Below are 19588 nucleotides of genomic sequence, written 5' to 3'. Positions count from 1 at the left end.
ATTTATTACAATTCAAATAAATTTTACTCTTGAAATTAGTTCTGAATTATTCTGATAATAGAACTATATATTTAAATTATATGTTAACAATGCAATATATATTTTACAAATAGAATTTTTTGTATTTGTTATATATACAATATTACAGTGAAAGCAGATGGTCAATGAATACTATACACTTGGTACTATACATTTTCGCTAAAGTAATCATTAAATCTGCAATATAGCATCTCTTGCATCAAAAACAAGTTTTTGATACAAAATTTGATTAATGCAAGCATTGAAGAAAAATCATTAATAATAAATGATTAATAATAATAATAATTTTTTTTTTCAATGTTTGCAGTAATACAATTTTTTATAGCATATATTTAGTAATTATTACTAAATATATGCTAATAAATCAGAAAGCAGTAATAAAATTAAATAAGAATGTTGTCTGTGTTTATCTTTGTTTTTGTTGGTATAATTTTTCAAATTACATGTCATAGCTGTATGCTGAAATTTGTCATTTCAAGAAGTAAATGCTTAGCTATTTGAAGCATTACAATAACTTATTAGCATATTGTGTAAAACAAAACAGTTGAATGTTTCTATACTTTTGAATAAGCTGTTAAACATTATGTGAAATGCCTAGTATCATTATACAGATGCTAAAATATACATCCATTTCAACATCTGCAGAAGCCAGATTAGCACTTCAAGAAGTAACCAGAAAAACTAGACAAGAAACAAAAAAATATTTTTCAAATAAAAATTTTAACAATGATTTGTAGCATATATTTAGTAATTATTACTAAATATGCTTTATTACTTTTGTTTTAAAAGTAATGAAGTATAACTAAAATAATTTTCTTTTACATTATCTTATTCTAGTTACAAGAAACAGATTCTATTGGAGGGTTTCAAATATTTAAAGGGCAAAAAGGAAAACAGCTTCCTCAGAATTGGTATAGGAGAATGTCGCAGATCAACACGAGATACTCGTACAATTCATGAATATAGTCTCCCAATTGTTAAACTAGTGCAATATGTACATTTTCAAATCAAAATGCTCAAAAGTTATTAAAAAAAACAAAGCAATCTGAGCCAATTTGATTATTTTGTACATTCATATTTTCTCTTCATATTAAAGTTCTTGATTTGTTAGAACAATTATACCTACAAATACCTGCATCTATTAGGAACTATTTTAGATTTAAAATTTCTTTTTATAAATCTAATATTTCTCAAAATATATCTACTCATAAACTGACAGCACTTGCTTCTGATGGCAATTTATTTAGTTCTAAGTAACAGTTTCAGTAATTATTATTCAAATTGTTTATTATCAAACATTAAGTTGAACATTAATGTAGAAATTGTGTTTACATTTTCCAATTTCTATGTTTTATATTTTACTTTAATTAATAGATCTTTCTTGAGTTATAAGAAGGAGCAATGTTTAATGTTCTAATTATTATTATTTTTGTTATGTTATATTCCTTTGTATTGTTATAAACAGACCTATAATTGGGGCTACCTATAAGTTGATTTAGTAAATAAATAAAATAAACAATGCAGCTGTTTCTATTTGTTTTGTTTTAGATTTTCCAAATCAGTAATCAAAACTTATTATAGATAATGCAGATAACTAGGATTATATAATGTTAGTAAATAGAATGAAATTTTATTTGATTTTAAATATAGTTGAAGTTGTACAATTTCTAGTGTAGAAATTTGATTGTGTTGATTGAAATTTTTAGATTTAACTTTGAAAAACTGTACTCATATAACAGTTATTACATGATAGCAGGTTTTCATTTTTTAAAGTTGAAACAGAAGAATATGAAGTATTTTTTAGGTATTCCTAATGATAGATACTGTATATTACATTTAAGAGTACCAACTTTCTTGTACAAAAATGGAGGACATTTATAACATAGTAGTATGTGTTAAAATATAAATATTTGTTAACTAACTGTAAATTATAAAGCATTAAATAGACAATAAATAGAATTTTAAACCCAATGCTAGAACTATTACCAACTGTTGCACAATGTTATCTTAACTGTTCCAAAATTTTATTTACTTCTCTGACTCTGCTTAACAGTAGTGTCTTTCTCTTTCTGTTACCTTAGTTAATGATAAAGACAAAACTATTAATTTAGAATAAGAAAGTAAAATATTGGAATCTTGTCTTCCAGTAATATTTCAGAGATAATAATGGCTTGAGTCAATAATGTTACTTCCTTTTTAACTTACACTATTTAGAAGCTAATAAATTAATCAGAAGTCCTTACATCAAAATGTAATGTTTTTTGTAAATTCTGTAAAAATCACTTAAATTGAAACCTATAAATATTAATATGATGTAAGACCTTCTGATGACTACCAGTATTGAAAATGTAAAATTTAAAAAAGGAAATAAAATAATTGACTCCAATCTAATTAAAGTTGTATAATTTATTAAAGATAATTAATTGTATTCAAAATATAAATAAGAAATACTTCTTTAATCCAATTTCAATGATCGTTTTCATATGATACAAATAAAACATAGCTAAATTTCTAAATAAAGTGATTTACTTAAACACTTAAATATTTTTCAAACATTCACGTGAGTTATAAATCTGCTAATCAAGAAGTTATTGTGAAAATTCAAAATTAATGTTATTAATGTCAATTAAATGCAACTTACCAGTGTCATCATCTATTTTATCAGGTTCTGAACATGATGAAAGACGTCCACAGCCCTTTCCACCAGAAAAAAGCCTATAAAAAATTATTATCCTTAATTATTACCTGGTAATTAAAAAATATATTTATTTTTAATTTATAACTAAGACTTTTCTTGACAAAAATACTCAACAACAGTTAAAATTTCAAAAATAACATTAATCATATAATTAATACATAAGATGTCTTATTATTCAGTTTATTAAAAAGTGATAGATACACTTTTTGATAAACTGAAATTATTTGTTTACCTTTAATTACACATTATCATCAAAGAATTATATTTGATACAAAGTAGCAGTACATTTTTTTATTTGGAAATTTCACATTTTTATAATAAAATATATAATGAATGTATTGTAATAGCAATTTACTATATAATATCATATAAATATAATATAAATATTTAGAAAACATGATTCTTAGCTGTTTTTATCTAACAATAGGTAAGAATCATAAACTTCCTAAAGTATGACTTGTTATATCTTAATTAAAGTGACCAAACAACCTGTATTGTATGGGACTGTTCTATATTTTGACCTTGTTCACTTATCTTAATTGTTTTTGTCAGAATGCCAAAATGATCCATATTTTGGGATATGCTGAAAAAATATCCTGTATTTTGAAGAACTCTCTCTTTAGAATCCTGGTTCATTTTAAAAGCCCATTGTAAGTAAACAGTGCTTCTATTCATTAGTTGTTGTTAGAGGTACGGCTGTATATAAAAATTTTAACATCCTGATCCTTCTGTCGGTACTATGCATCTTACTACATAATCAAGCAGGTAGTTGTCAGCAAACAAAAGTAATAATAATAATTAATAAAAGTAAAATTGTTTGTTTTTGGAATTTGTTGTTTACCATTAAATTGCAGCCTTCCTCTGAACCCAAAAAAGTAAAAGGCAAAAAATTCCATGGATGTGTGTGTGTGTTGGCATCAATTTCACTTAATATCTCAGGATAGGGTGAAGATTAAAAAATGATTTTTGGTACAGTAGCTTGTGTATAAGGGACATTGATGCTATTAAATTTTGGTGATAAAAGATCAAGGGGAGAGGAGAGATAGAGGGTGGTCACGTGTCATATCTCGCATGGAGTTGGGCTTAATGAAGATTTTAATTGTTGTTAGCATTTACAATCTTTATATGTAGATAGGGATGAGTTTTATAATTTCATTTATTTATTTATTATGATTAATAGTTAAAAAGTGATTCTTAAAATAAAATCTTATAACAGCTGGGAAAGTTATGCATCTTGTTGCTAGATCTTTTTTTAGTTTCCTTTCATTTTATTAAAGTAATTGTTTTAAAAAATATTTTAATTTACTTGCTTCATTTGAAAATTTGTTATGTGCTGTAGATATAAGAAGATAGTTAAAAGTAAGATATAGTAGGTAAATTGTTTATTAAANTATATATATATAGTTTTTACTTTTTTGCATATTGAGTGATATTATGTTGAGGATGACTTTATTAATTTAAAAAAGTGAGACTTGATGAATCGAAAAAAAAGGAATGCAACATCTCGTGTCAAAATTAAGGGGAGGGAATTTTTTACAATCACCATCAGATGCTTGGGATTTATCAAATGGAATTGCCATTGGATTTATTAATTATAATTTCTGATATACTGTATTTTCAAACTAAACTTCTGTATGAGTGTTACATAATCCAAATCCAAACTATTTACAACAGATCTTAATTTACTAACTCAGAAAACCTAAAACAGAAACAGTTGTATTACATGAAAACAAAATATTAATTAATATGTATGTACGTAATAATATGAGAAATAACTTTATTTTTGCAATTGTTAGCATCTTGTTTTACTCGACCCCCCATAGACTCATTCATTGGACTTACATTTAAGTGGCAAGATCTGCCACTGGCAACTGCCGAATTTGAATTTCACTTTTTAAGATTAAAAGTTTAGCAAAACTCACTAAATCCAAATTTATCTAAAACAAAATATTATTTTTACAGAAACATACAGGTAAGGAATAGACCTAAATGAAACAAAATTATTAAATGCAAAAATATAATTTATCAAAATAGTTAACATATACTGTAAATGTGCAGAATCTACTTATAAATCTTCACTATCTTGGCTTTGATGTGCTTTATTTATACCAATCTTTTTAATCATATCACCGAATAGATTACAGCTAAGGCATCATTTGCTATTTTGTTTCAAACCATAATATATTCTTAGAGAAAGCTGCAAAGCATTATTGAACACTCCCTACATTTTAAGAAGGTAGTAGAAATGGTGGAAACAGAGAGAGCACACTTTAAAGTCTTAGCACACATCCATTATGCTTCTTTTACTGATCAAAAAGAAAAATATTACATATTCAGATAATTATAAATACATATGCCTATTTCAGATATATGATCATCTATTTCATATATATGCGAAATAGACCATTAATTTTTTCAATATTTTTAAACATAAATATATCATCATAAATACTTTTCCTACAGGTGGAGAAAAAGTGGAAGTTGTAGAGTTTTATCGAACACACCCTTAAAATAATACTTAAGTGATGGATTCATTCTGTTTCAGAGTCTTTTTTTTATAATATTTATCACACTAAAACAACTTTCCACATTTGAACTGGAGTGTGCTAAGCATAATAGTTCAAAAGTAGGGTTTACTGTTCTTGAAGTGTTCATTGTTGACTTCTCTGTAATTGTGGACCTCAATTCAAAATGCTTCAGTATCAGATGCATTTTGCCAAGAAATTAAATGAATACCTGACTCCTGATGAACAATTTGGTACAGTATATAGATTGTTGATAAATTGTCTTGCAAAATCAATATTTTTTCATTTAAGAAATATTCCTAGTGAGTAATTTTTAGAAATAAAATTTACCAATCACCTTCTTAAAAAGTAAAATTTGTCAAATTTGAGAATTATCACAAATTAACAAGAAAGGAAAAAAAAAAGACATTGAAATTAGCCACATTTAACGAAAAACTCTCTGAGTTCGTATTACTGGTAACAAGCAGCTAAGTAAGCAAGCCATTGGCTTGCTTTACGTTCTTACCACGTAGACGCGCCCTTTATTTCCACTTACTAAATCCAGGCATATCAGTGGCGTAGCGTGGGTGTCAACCGCCCGGGGCGGAGGAAAATTTCGTCGTCCCCTTAAATTAGGTATCTCAATTTAATTAAAAGACTAAAATTCAGTTTCGTCACAGAATAAGTAATGAAAAATTCCGTGCTCATTTCAATCGGTCCGAATCGTAGGTGCGACAAAAATATGAAATGAAATGGTTCAAATTTTTACAAGATATTATTTATTGTGAAATTTTGCCGCCCCCTAAAAGTGCCGCCCGGGGCGGACCGCCCTTGCCGCCCCCACTACGATACGCCACTGAGGCACATATGAATTCATCGTTAAACCCAAACTCCATATTATATATACATGGACTCTAGTTAATGGATTAAATCTATCATCTAATCTAATCTCTCTACGTTACTACCCTACATGATACATTATATAATAATGGTACTGTACAGACAGTACTGTACAGTACATATCAGTAAATTCAAACACTCTTTTTATATTAAAATATACAGTTATATTTCTAGTGTATACTTTCTTTCACTTATTTATTTATGCAAGACGTTAATATCATGTTTTATAATTACTTAATACTGAATAATATTTTTATGTTTTCGTAATAACAATTTAATATTAATTTTTATGAAAAGTTTGCTTTTAAAAATTACACCTAACAACAATTATCGTTTTATTTTAATATTTCTTTTTTAAATTAATGGAATAACTAGAAATATTAGTTGATTTGCTTTGTCGATGCGATAGATTAGCGTGTAAAGAATGAACTGAATGGCGAGCGTAGGCCCGCCGCTCTGGAGGACCTGAAATTGAATACGGGTGAACAACTTAAGAAATTTTCAAAGATGGTCTGTTTCGGATAAGCTCAGTGGATAAAATCACTGAACGTTAGTAGTTGGTTGCGGATCCACTCCTTGCCAACAGGCTGACCACGTGGAGTTTTCACGGTTTCTTCGTATCAGTTTCCTAGCATAGAAAGTCCTCCCGGGAAGCGCTTTATCTTGGCACATAACGTCATATATTGTATTACCTTACCACATCATTCCTTACAGCTATATCATACGGCCGACAAAATCATTTGAATGAACTCGTTCATCGTCTACGATTGATTACACAGAACTAGTGATTCACTTATTCACAAATTGTGAATAAGTTTCTTAACTATTCATGTTGTTACATCATAATTTCTTAGAAATAGTATTTGTATGTATCACATTTTCATCTTTCATAATTTATTATGATTTAATTTGCGTGAAAAACATTCTTCCCAAAGAAATTGATTCTGAATTTTTGATATCAAAATCATAAATTGTATTGCTTAATTAAAAAGGTAAAAATAAAAAACTGGCTTTATAATGAAATATTGTAGTTCAACTCGATATGATATACAGGCGTATACAAAAAGTTCCAACAATGGGCCAAAAATCGAAATGCTAGGATATAAAGAAATTTATAGTAGTAAAATCTCTTTAAGCTGACCACCTCAAACTTAGGAAAATTAATCATCTGAAGGATATCTAACAACAAAATTTCAAGGATATATTTTACAACAAAAATACAGTAGACCCCTATAAAACGGGTTCATATAGTTCGGATTCCTATATGACGGCGAAAAAATTGCAATCGTGTTCATATAACACACTAAAAGAGACTCGTATAATTCGGTAAAACGTCATCGCCGACTCGTGTTGCGACAGGATTGGTCGAATCTAGACCAATAGCGGATATTGCACAAACCGTTGAGTTTAAACGAGCAGCGGATCTACTAAAAACCATTTATTATTTAACGTCCATAAAAATAATATTTATATTAATGATGTCTCCAAAGTTCAGCAAAGTTTTCGCAGAAAAATAATTTATCAGGAAGCATGCGAGCGCCATTCGATGCACCGCTCCACGACGAAAACAAGCTTAAGCAATGGCGTCGTCGAACGGCGCACACTCGATAAGTAATCCTACAATTTTTTGTTTATAGCATAGTTTATATGGATTATTCCCAAAAAATTATACGTATTTTGGAAATGTTGAGTCGAATTAGTCTAGAATCGATTAATTTTATAGAAGAAAACCTTTTAAACAGCCGTAGTCCGTAAATTGAATACGTGCCGAGCTGTGATTCGCTCATGTATTTAAGGACTCGTAGAAAATGAATTTCATAAAAACCTGAACGTATCTACCGTGTTATAGGTGGTCGACTGGGGTCGACTTTGTAATGTATATCTCAATTGATACAGAATGTTATAGGCCTTACTTAGTACTATATCCAATAGTAGGGTAATAGGCTACATAGTATTATATAGCATATATAGTATTCTAGTGCAACACTACACACGCTACTGTGTCATTACAGCAAAGATTAATTTTAATCAATACATATTATTTTTTAACACTACTGTAAACTTCAGGGAAATTGATTTATAAATACGGCACGTGTAATTCTGTGTACTTTTAAGGCTGTATATAATACATTTTCTCGTAATATTTGTTTTAAAGTAATCTGAAATGACCATTTGCTGTCTGTTTTCACTTTTTTATGAGATGATGACTTCAATATCTTTTTTCTTTTGCCCAACAGATCCCAACAGATACGGGTCAAACGAATCTTATCCAAATTTGTCATTATCAACTTTTTTTTATACTCTTTCCGCCCTGTGGGCACTAAGAGGGCCTCTTATTGCAAACCCATTATGGGTTCGACCAAGCCCACAATGGGACGGTCGGGTGGTGAGGGATGGGACCCAACATATCCGAACGGACCACCCCCTGAAAGACACCATTCATGGGTCCAAAAGACAGTCATGGGTCCAAAAGGCTCTTTGTGACAGGCATGCCTATGACCTATCTTAGGACTATGTTGACAAAACTGCGTCAAACTACTGGACAACTAGGGCCTGCCTGTTTGCAGAGACTGAGGGGTTTATGATTGTCATTCAAAATCAGGTCATAAACACTAAAAACTATAGAAAACACATCCTAAAGGATACATCATTGACAAATGACTCTTGCAGAAAATGTCATTCTGCCAGAAACAATACAACATATAACTTCTGGTTGCAAGCTTTTAGCACAAACAAACCATTTACGTAGGCATAATCAAATAGCAAATATTACACTACTTGCACACAAACACAGATTATTAAACACCCAGATACTATTCTACAAATATACTCCACAGGCAGTATTAGAAGATGACACGCACAAAATATACTGACAGAGCAATAATCAGAGATAAAACAATTTATCACAATAGATCTGACATCACTCTCATTGACAAATGCAATAAGATCATTTATATAATAGACATCTTTGTTCAAACATTCATAACATAAAAATTGCTCACACCGAAAAAAATCAATATTTCATAAAATGGTCTTGGTCTAAAAATCATTACAATTGTTATGATATATAACTTAGGCTATAGGACCAACTTTCTTGTACAAAAAAAGGACATTGTACAGATATTGTACAATGAGGACAATAAGAAGAGTGTATTTTGTTATAAATATTTGTTGACTAACTGTAAATTATAAAACATTAAATGTACAATAAATACGGTTTTAAACTCAAATTAGATTTGTTACCAACTGTTGCACAACGCCACCCTAATCAAGTCCTTAATTTTATTTGCTTGTCTGACTATGCTTAACAGTAGTGTCTTCCTCTTTCTGTTACCTTATTGAATGATAAAGACAAAACTATTACTTTAGAGTAAAAAACTGAAATATATGTCGCTTCAATATTTCAGAGATAATAAAGCAAAATTAAACAAACAAAAGTGTACTCAAAAAGAGAGCAATATTCATAAAAGGAGGACTATCCTCCCAAATGGAGGATGATTGGCAACCCTAGATATAAATCAAGTATGTATTTTAATGTGTAATATAAATAAGTTAATTTTATATAAAGTTATTAATATACAATAGTACAATATAAGCTAAGAAATCAAAAACCATTATGCAATTTAAATTTTAAAATAATGAAGCACATGGAATGTAATAAGAATTGTTAACTTGTAATGATTTATTTGGGCCTGTAAAAAAATGAAACGAAATACACAGAGAAACCATTTGGCAATAAAATGATAACTTTAACCTAATTTTATTTTCTAAGTCCGAAATAAAATAATCGCTAAATCTTATTGCCTCCTGAATTTTTATACTTTTTAGTTGCTGTTTTCTTTACAATAACAACAAAATCTTGACATTTATTAGTCTATATAGCGGAATCCGCAACTATAAAAAAGGGCGTCGTGCGATTCTAGAACAAATTTTCGATTAATAAAAAATATATTTTGGCTGAAATTTGAAAAAAATTGTAGACCTATAAGTTCCAACTGTCGTCTGTCTGTCCTCTCTTAATCTGGAGAACGAAATTAGATAAATGAATGTCGGGATTAGACATGAAAAGCTGAGGAACAGGAGGCCCCGATTAACTATATACAAACATGATGAAAATCGGAAGTCACGTTATTTCAATTCAAAAACGTTCCCCTGAAAGTAGTTAGATAGATGACCGACACGACTCTATTGCTAACAGGAAAGTATGATGTACAGGGGCAAGACACTACTAAAAATTCATTACAGCCCGGCATTGTGACGATATCACAATAAAGAATTGTTCGTTATTTTTATTTTGTCATCAATAAAAAAGTTTTCTGTGATAAAAATGAGTAGTCTAACTAGTTTTAAAATTTTTAACAATATTTTTAATTTATTTAATTTAAAATATATGCTCTCCACCCCAAATGAGTTGTGACTTACCCCTGTATATCATATTTTTTCCTTTAACAATAGATTCATATATCTAACTCCTTTCAGGGAAGAATTTTTGAATTGAAATAATATGACTTCCGGTTTGCATGGGATGTTCTTATTGGATTCTCCTGCCACCAAGGTTTCTACATCTGGTTTCGTCTTTCATCTATCTAACTCCGTTTTCGACATTAAGGAAAGACAGCCAGACGGACGGACGACAGTGTGAATTTATAGGTTTACAGTTTTTCAAATTGTAGCTCAATAAAATGAAACCTTTGAGCTCCCTTGATGATTAATAAAAGAGCAATTTGATGACAAAGAGGGGCACGTGCCCCAATGTTCGGGCGCCCGAGTCTATATAGCAACAGTGTTTTTTAGCAAGCTCTCTAACTCTGATTAAAGTTTTTGCGTTTACATCTTTTGTTGTTTTTCTTTAATTTAATTTTTTCTATCATCTAATAAACTACTGAAAATAAATAATCTTATGAATTTCCTTATATTGTATTAATTTCTACATATACTGATACCTTCATTAATTTAAAAATTAGTACATACATATATTCTCCAAAGTTTTTTGATTTTTTCCGAATGTATCCTCCTCATACTAATTTCTATCCATTATATATATATACCTCGCATATATATATAATTTAGTAATATAAAATGTTTTTAAATATCATATTCAATTCATTCCTTGTATTAATTCATGAAAATTTGTTGTAGAAAACGAATACTGTCATTTAAATGCTATTTATATTTTTATTAGTAAATATTTTTAAAATCAAGATGTTGATATAGCAAATAACGCAAAATTATTAATTGATAAATATATTCATTTATATAAATAGAAATAACATAAAAATATTTATTGGTATAAAGCATTGATAAATGAAACAGTGGAAGTTTATGTTCTACAAGAGTAATATATCAAACAGCAGGAGAAATGAAGAAATTTATCATTTTGTATATATTAAGAAACAAATTTACATTTACAGGTTAGTGAACATCAAATGATACAAATTACCAATGACTCAATTAAAAGTAAATAATTTAAACACACTTAAGTAATCGACTAATTAAAATTTAAAGGTGTATATTAAATTCAAGATGTCAAAATTCTGCTACGGAAACTAGAAACTAGAAAACACTCTTAAAAATAGCTTCAAGAAAATTTTCAAATTTTTATTCAATATTTTATATTTAACCATATTTTCACACTATGGTCAATTTTTTATGGAAAATAAGTGCAAAACGCAACTTAAAATTTAAATTTCAACGAATTAATTGAATTAATGTTTCATAATTTTTTATAATGTATAATTTTCATGAGGTTTCTTAAATACAGCTGATTATATAAATTATACCCTTTCAGGTATAAGATAAAAAAGGAATTCTAACAAATGTTGCAATGAAATGCAAAGATCATTTGCATGAAGAAAAAATCAAGCTTGCCACAACCCTTACAGGACTGTATTAGCCTGCAGTGAATTTGCATTTTTATTTTTGGATAATTTAGTTACGTACTCAAATACCGATAATTTCTGATTTTTTCTCCCCCTGCACAAAGTTTTAGAACATTTCCTAAATATCTATATATCTTAATTATGTAATGCAGACCTACATAAATTATATTAATTAATAGATATCAATACAAGGTTGTAGACTATGAAAATTATGTTGGCTGTTTGTGAATATTACTCCGCTTGTCTTTGTTAAGATATTGATCATTGCTTTTCCCAATGGGAGAAAGAAGGAATAAAAACCTTTCGATCTAGTGCTGCCATCTATTGGATAAAAAGTAGTAGAGAAAGTAGGACAACAGATTACACACTTCATGAATATTCATCTTTTCCATCTCTTCGGGGTTGTTTATGTTCTCCCTTTAATCTCCGAAATTAAAATATGCAAACGAGGCTGCTTTGGCACAAATTGCTCCACTGTCCATTAGGATCTCGCCCTAGAGATCAGTAGCGTAGAAATGGCGAGGGAGGGTTGATATCACACTCGTGCACTGCGATAATTAGTTAACTTTGGAAAGAGAAATTTGCGTGATGATCGGAAACACGTAGTAAGTACAGATCATCTAATGAACATCACTAGAAAAACTGGATAGCATTTATAGACTAGCAAATCTCATAGTCTTAACAGTCAGTTTTTGACTGTGATAAAGGTAAAATGTTTCAGTTTTAATGGAAAGGTGATCCATTGATATATATATATATATCTTATAATTAGAGAAGAATAAAAAATATTAAAATAAATATAAAATGTATATAGGCTCTATATTAAAAATAAAATCGAATTTAATTTTTCTTCTGAACGTAAAAAACAAAAAATAATAAATAAATAAAATGTAAAGTTGTAATATTAAATAGTGATTTTGACCAATTAAAAAATTATTTAATTGTTCAAAAAGTTTTTATAATAAAAGTTTTTAGTTTTGCGTGACAAAAATGTTTTTAATCGAACTGAAAAGTATTTTTCTTGATGGAGAAATTTGCTTTTAGTGAAAATCTTATAATTTAATAGCCTAAGAACTTACAGTTTACAGTTTATCGACAAGTTTAATAATTTAATTAACGTTAATAATTATTGGAAACAAAATACATAAACCACAACTTAGTCTAGATCTAAATACATTATGAGATGTATGAATTGTATAAAATGTATTGTTTAATTAGTAAAGATACCCATTTTGGAATTCGATAAAATAGTAATAAGAAACGAAATTAAAGTGATCGTAACTAATTTAGTTTATTGGAAACAAAATACATAAACCACAACTTAGTCTAGATCTAAATACATTATGAGATGTATGAATTGTATAAAATATATTGTTTAATTAGTAAAGATACCCATTTTGGAATTCGATAAAATAGTAATAAGAAACGAAATTAAAGTGATCGTAACTAATTTAGTTTATGATCAATTAGTAGCATAATGATTTTATGTTAATATATTCAATTGTTTTGTAGAAGTGGCTTCTTGTCCTTAATTTTGTCTTTTAATATTTGTTCTTATTTGGCCTTGTATTATAGTCTTGTAAACATTGTATCAGAAAAACTTCCTTTCGTAGCCACTGAAGAGGAACGGAGTGGTTCGAGATACATTTGAGATAAAATAAAAAGGAATAAGGAATCTATCCAGTATTATCCTCGTTCCATACTTATTGTATGGAACGAAGTCCTGACTCTGATATAAGGCCCAAGTAAGCTTAAATATTAAAAGAAAATATTCGATTGTTTAAATTACTGTATAACAAGCATTTCGATAATATAAATTTTAGGCCTAATTTGTAACAAGATTACAAGTGCACTATAACAGACATTATAATTATGTATTGTTTAATAGTTTGCGATTTTAACTAAGAGCTAGGTGGATTCTGTTATCCATATATTAAATTTTTTATTTAAGGTGAACGGCATCTTATTAGAATTATCGCATCTGTTCGTCTATATGAACCAGTTGTGCTATGGTTTAGGTATATTCACTAAATTCATAATAAATAGTTTTTGGCTTATAAAATGAGTTGTAATAATCAACTGTAAGTGGATTCGTAGAATTAGATCTATATCTATTTTGGTAATTTATCTGGAGCCATACATGAGCAATTATGCTATGGCTCCAGAAATGGTATGTCATTAATTCATTTGTATCTGAAACTTTTGCATGTTTAATATATGTTATTTTTACTTTGATATAAGTTAGCAAAGTCGATAAATTAACCTTGAATATCTTTTAATTTATAAAATATAAAAACTGGTTATTTTGAAAAAAAAACAAACAAAAATTAATATTTCATTTATCAAGTATAACCTAATATTTTCAGATAAGTCGTAAGTCTTAATAGAAAAAATGGAGTAATAATTAATTAATTTATGTCGGAATTTTCTTTAAAAGCTTATTTACGTCCTTGACCGTCTAGAGAACAGTGAAAAAGAAAAACTTGTATCAGACAATCTAGTTCCGGAACAACAAATTGCGCAGCTGTTTGACACATTTAGATCCAGTTAATAAATACTCCCTTCTTAAATTTTTACCATCTAGCTCGTATAAGGTCTATTTATTTAAAATAAATCAAGGGAAAAAATGCTGTTTTTTTTAAATTTATTCATTAATTTAGAAATATTCTATTAAAATATTATTGAAAAATTTAAATAATTTATCCAAATGTCTAAATATTAAATTACTTATTGAATTTTAAGTAAAGGACACAAGGAAATTATGTTAATAATTAAATATTCTTTATATTTTTATTTTATCAAAAGCAAAATATCTATAACTTAAATGGTTTATAAAATAAATTTTTATTTAGGCCAACAACATAATTTTGGGGAATTGGTTATAATATTTATATTTTTCCTTATGACATTATTGCAGAAAATTAAATATTCTTTAATGCAGATAACAAATAGCCTAGAATACCCTATATTATACAATATTATCTGATGTATAAGCTATAATTTACAGAAATAAATATTTTTTATATACAGTACATCATTTCTTATCTTCTTTTGCATATTAATCTATTAATTATTATTAATATATTATTGTTGTTGTTGTTGTTGAATTATAATTTTGCGTTATCATAAAATATACGTTGTAATTATCTATGAATAAATCTGTATTTATATATTGCAGGATAATTCCATAATATAATTAAAATAAGCTTAAATGCAGCTAATATAATGAATTATTTCGAATTTTTCATTTTTACCATTAATTATGAAAAATGTTTATGTTAAATATGAAATTCAATGATTAGTCAAATCTTTAATATTAGAATGATAACTAAAAAAGGAAATGTATATATGATAAGAACTTTTTTGATTACACGTATTATAGTAAACGATAGTATAGCTTTTAAATTAATTAATATGATAAAAATTTATTATTATTTATTATTTAATAACTTGTTTTAATGAATTTATAAAAATATCATAAATTAATATTTATTAAAAATCTCAATAAACATTAATTTATGATATTTTTATAAATTCTAACGAAATTGTTTCAGAAAAAGTTATCAGTTCATATTAACGTAGTAGATAATCGTTGAATTTCATTTTTTAATATAAAAATTTACCATGTTGTATGATAAAATAAGAATTTGTATAATATTTGTTGCTATTATGTGATATTTTAAGTTAACACATTTATCAAATATAAGTATTTTTGTTAAGTTTTCTAATGATAGGCCTATACTTCATATGAAAATAGTTGACATATAATAATAAAGATAATTTTCAAATGAATGATAAAAATTTTAAACAGGTAAANAGAATTATCGCATCTGTTCATCTATATGAACCAGTTGTGCTATGGTTTAGGTATATTCACTAAATTCATAATAAATAGTTTTCGGCTTATAAAATGAGTTGTAATAATCAACTGTAAGTGGATTCGTAGAATTAGATCTATATCTATTTTGGTAATTTATCTGGAGCCATACATGAGCAATTATGCTATGGCTCCAGAAATGGTATGTCATTAATTCATTTGTATCTGAAACTTTTGCATGTTTAATATATGTTATTTTTACTTTGATATAAGTTAGCAAAGTCGATAAATTAACCTTGAATATCTTTTAATTTATAAAATATAAAAACTGGTTATTTTGAAAAAAAAACAAACAAAAATTAATATTTCATTTATCAAGTATAACCTAATATTTTCAGATAAGTCGTAAGTCTTAATAGAAAAAATGGAGTAATAATTAATTAATTTATGTCGGAATTTTCTTTAAAAGCTTATTTACGTCCTTGACCGTCTAGAGAACAGTGAAAAAGAAAAACTTGTATCAGACAATCTAGTTCCGGAACAACAAATTGCGCAGCTGTTTGACACATTTAGATCCAGTTAATAAATACTCCCTTCTTAAATTTTTACCATCTAGCTCGTATAAGGTCTATTTATTTAAAATAAATCAAGGGAAAAAATGCTGTTTTTTTTAAATTTATTCATTAATTTAGAAATATTCTATTAAAATATTATTGAAAAATTTAAATAATTTATCCAAATGTCTAAATATTAAATTACTTATTGAATTTTAAGTAAAGGACACAAGGAAATTATGTTAATAATTAAATATTCTTTATATTTTTATTTTATCAAAAGCAAAATATCTATAACTTAAATGGTTTATAAAATAAATTTTTATTTAGGCCAACAACATAATTTTGGGGAATTGGTTATAATATTTATATTTTTCCTTATGACATTATTGCAGAAAATTAAATATTCTTTAATGCAGATAACAAATAGCCTAGAATACCCTATATTATACAATATTATCTGATGTATAAGCTATAATTTACAGAAATAAATATTTTTTATATACAGTACATCATTTCTTATCTTCTTTTGCATATTAATCTATTAATTATTATTAATATATTATTGTTGTTGTTGTTGTTGAATTATAATTTTGCGTTATCATAAAATATACGTTGTAATTATCTATGAATAAATCTGTATTTATATATTGCAGGATAATTCCATAATATAATTAAAATAAGCTTAAATGCAGCTAATATAATGAATTATTTCGAATTTTTCATTTTTACCATTAATTATGAAAAATGTTTATGTTAAATATGAAATTCAATGATTAGTCAAATCTTTAATATTAGAATGATAACTAAAAAAGGAAATGTATATATGATAAGAACTTTTTTGATTACACGTATTATAGTAAACGATAGTATAGCTTTTAAATTAATTAATATGATAAAAATTTATTATTATTTATTATTTAATAACTTGTTTTAATGAATTTATAAAAATATCATAAATTAATATTTATTAAAAATCTCAATAAACATTAATTTATGATATTTTTATAAATTCTAACGAAATTGTTTCAGAAAAAGTTATCAGTTCATATTAACGTAGTAGATAATCGTTGAATTTCATTTTTTAATATAAAAATTTACCATGTTGTATGATAAAATAAGAATTTGTATAATATTTGTTGCTATTATGTGATATTTTAAGTTAACACATTTATCAAATATAAGTATTTTTGTTAAGTTTTCTAATGATAGGCCTATACTTCATATGAAAATAGTTGACATATAATAATAAAGATAATTTTCAAATGAATGATAAAAATTTTAAACAGGTAAAAAGTTATTGAATTTGTAAAAAATGCTCCACACTCATAAAAATGATATAATTTTTAATATTTCTGTTTTTTATTAATTGAAAACTGAAAAAACAATGTTTTATTATTTGTATGACTTTTATAAATTAGCCTATATTAAAATTATAAAACTTAACAAAAATACTTATATTTGATAAATGTGTTAACTTAAAATATCACATAATAGCAACAAATATTATACAAATTCTTATTTTATCATAAAACATAGTAAATTTTTATATTAAAAAATGAAATTCAACGATTATCTAATACGTTAATATGAACTGATAACTTGCGAAAGAATTATGCATTTTTTAAATAAATATATAATTTTATACAACATGCAATAGATATTATAAATAAATATAAGCTTATATTTATTTATTATATATTAATATGTAAATTTGCATTAAGCAGTTTGATAAAGATATACAATATATGCCTGAAAAGCATCCATGAAGCTGTGGCAGAAAAATATAATTAGCGTGTGCATGTGCAAAAAGCTAATAGTTTGGCATTTTAAAAGTATTTCTTCCGAAACTTATCAAAAATATTTACAAACGTTACACTAATATATATTTTCATTTTGATATAATATAATTTTAATTGCATTTTTATCTGTAAAATAAACATAAATTCAGTTCGGCTATAAACTATAAATTATTAGCATTAAATATAAAATAAAAATTCTCTCTAATTAAAATTCAGTCCCCAAAGGCTTTTTCTTGGTTTAACTAAAAATTTCAAGACATTTCAATAGAAGTTGATTTTTGTTATTATATTATAAATTAAATTTGGATTTATAACAATTTAAAATTTTTTCTTGAACGGTATTAATATTTTCCGGTTAATTACTTAAAATGCAGCTATATCATTTAAAAATGTGAGTTAATAAGATCGATTTTGATTGTTACAGGTTTCCTTAAAAGAGATTTGAGATAGATTTCCTTCATATTTAAATTAAAATTTTGAAAAAGTCTTTAAAACGATAAATAAATAACAGAAACGAAAAATTAAATTATAGTACTTAAATCAGGAATCGCATTTATTTAGGAATATATGAAGCCAATCGATCCCCTCCCTGTTCTATCTTTTTGAATAAATCCAGATTGTAAAATAGCCACACCTTGAACCAGTTTATTTCACTGTTTGGAACAGAATATAGGCAATCTGCCAGATCTAATCTGCTAAGTTGAACTTGTTTCTTCTGCGGCCAATGCCACAATAGATTCTCCTGTATTAAATCGTATCAACAGGCAATGCTAGAAAATATTCGTGTAATGTAGCGTTTTGAAATGATTATACATTATTTCGATTTTAGACAATTTCATAAACTTACCGGTCCAGCCGTCTTAGCTCTTTGTTGATTTTACTTTGTTCATTGATATATTGCATCTGTTGCGTGGATATCTGTTCTAATTGAGCTTGAACGTGATTTACTGCAGGAAAATTTTGAAGTTCTCTTGCTTGCTGTAAGCGTGATTTCAATTCTTCTTGTTGATTACCTAACAATTTTAACTGTTCTGCTAAAACATCCAGTTTCTCCTATGTAAATGCAGACCAATTATATTCCAGTAATATAACCATTATTAGAATTTTTTAAATGTAATTAAAATAATTTAATAAATTAACGCTTGTAATAATAATAATAATAGGCTAATAATAATAAAACTTCGAAATTTACTCCGTAAAAATATTAAGTAATCGTTCTAATTTAAAATAACTATTTTGTAAAATATTTTAAATTTTAATTGTTAATAAAGGCATCATATTAAAATAATAATTATAAATTTAGTTTTCTGATTTTTCACCGTTAATTCCTTAAACTATACATCTAACCAGCATAAAAAATCTTTAAAATATTTGATTTAGGATACATTTTTATTT

At 26.6% G+C, this 19588-nt stretch overlaps 1 protein-coding gene across 9 annotated transcripts in view; it reads right to left on the bottom strand.

Annotated features, from left to right (window-relative positions):
* Positions 1-19588, bottom strand: part of LOC111615968 (NGFI-A-binding protein 1-like) — a 296726-nt gene that overhangs the window by 32694 nt on the left and 244444 nt on the right. For all 9 annotated transcript variants that reach the window (XM_023357408.1, XM_023357405.1, XM_023357401.1 and 6 more), the window contains 2 exons: positions 19041-19246; positions 2681-2754 (listed from right to left, as the gene is read on the bottom strand). In XM_023357408.1, coding sequence (XP_023213176.1) covers positions 2681-2754; positions 19041-19246 — 280 coding nt within the window. The remainder of the gene's footprint in view (positions 1-2680; positions 2755-19040; positions 19247-19588) is intronic.

This window comes from Centruroides sculpturatus, unplaced genomic scaffold (genome assembly GCF_000671375.1).
Source record: "Centruroides sculpturatus isolate CEXI.00-Female unplaced genomic scaffold, Cexi_2.0 scaffold216, whole genome shotgun sequence".
Taxonomy (NCBI): domain Eukaryota; kingdom Metazoa; phylum Arthropoda; class Arachnida; order Scorpiones; family Buthidae; genus Centruroides; species Centruroides sculpturatus.
The sequence above is the reverse complement of the archived record's forward strand: the minus strand, read 5'-3'. Positions and strand labels throughout refer to the sequence as shown.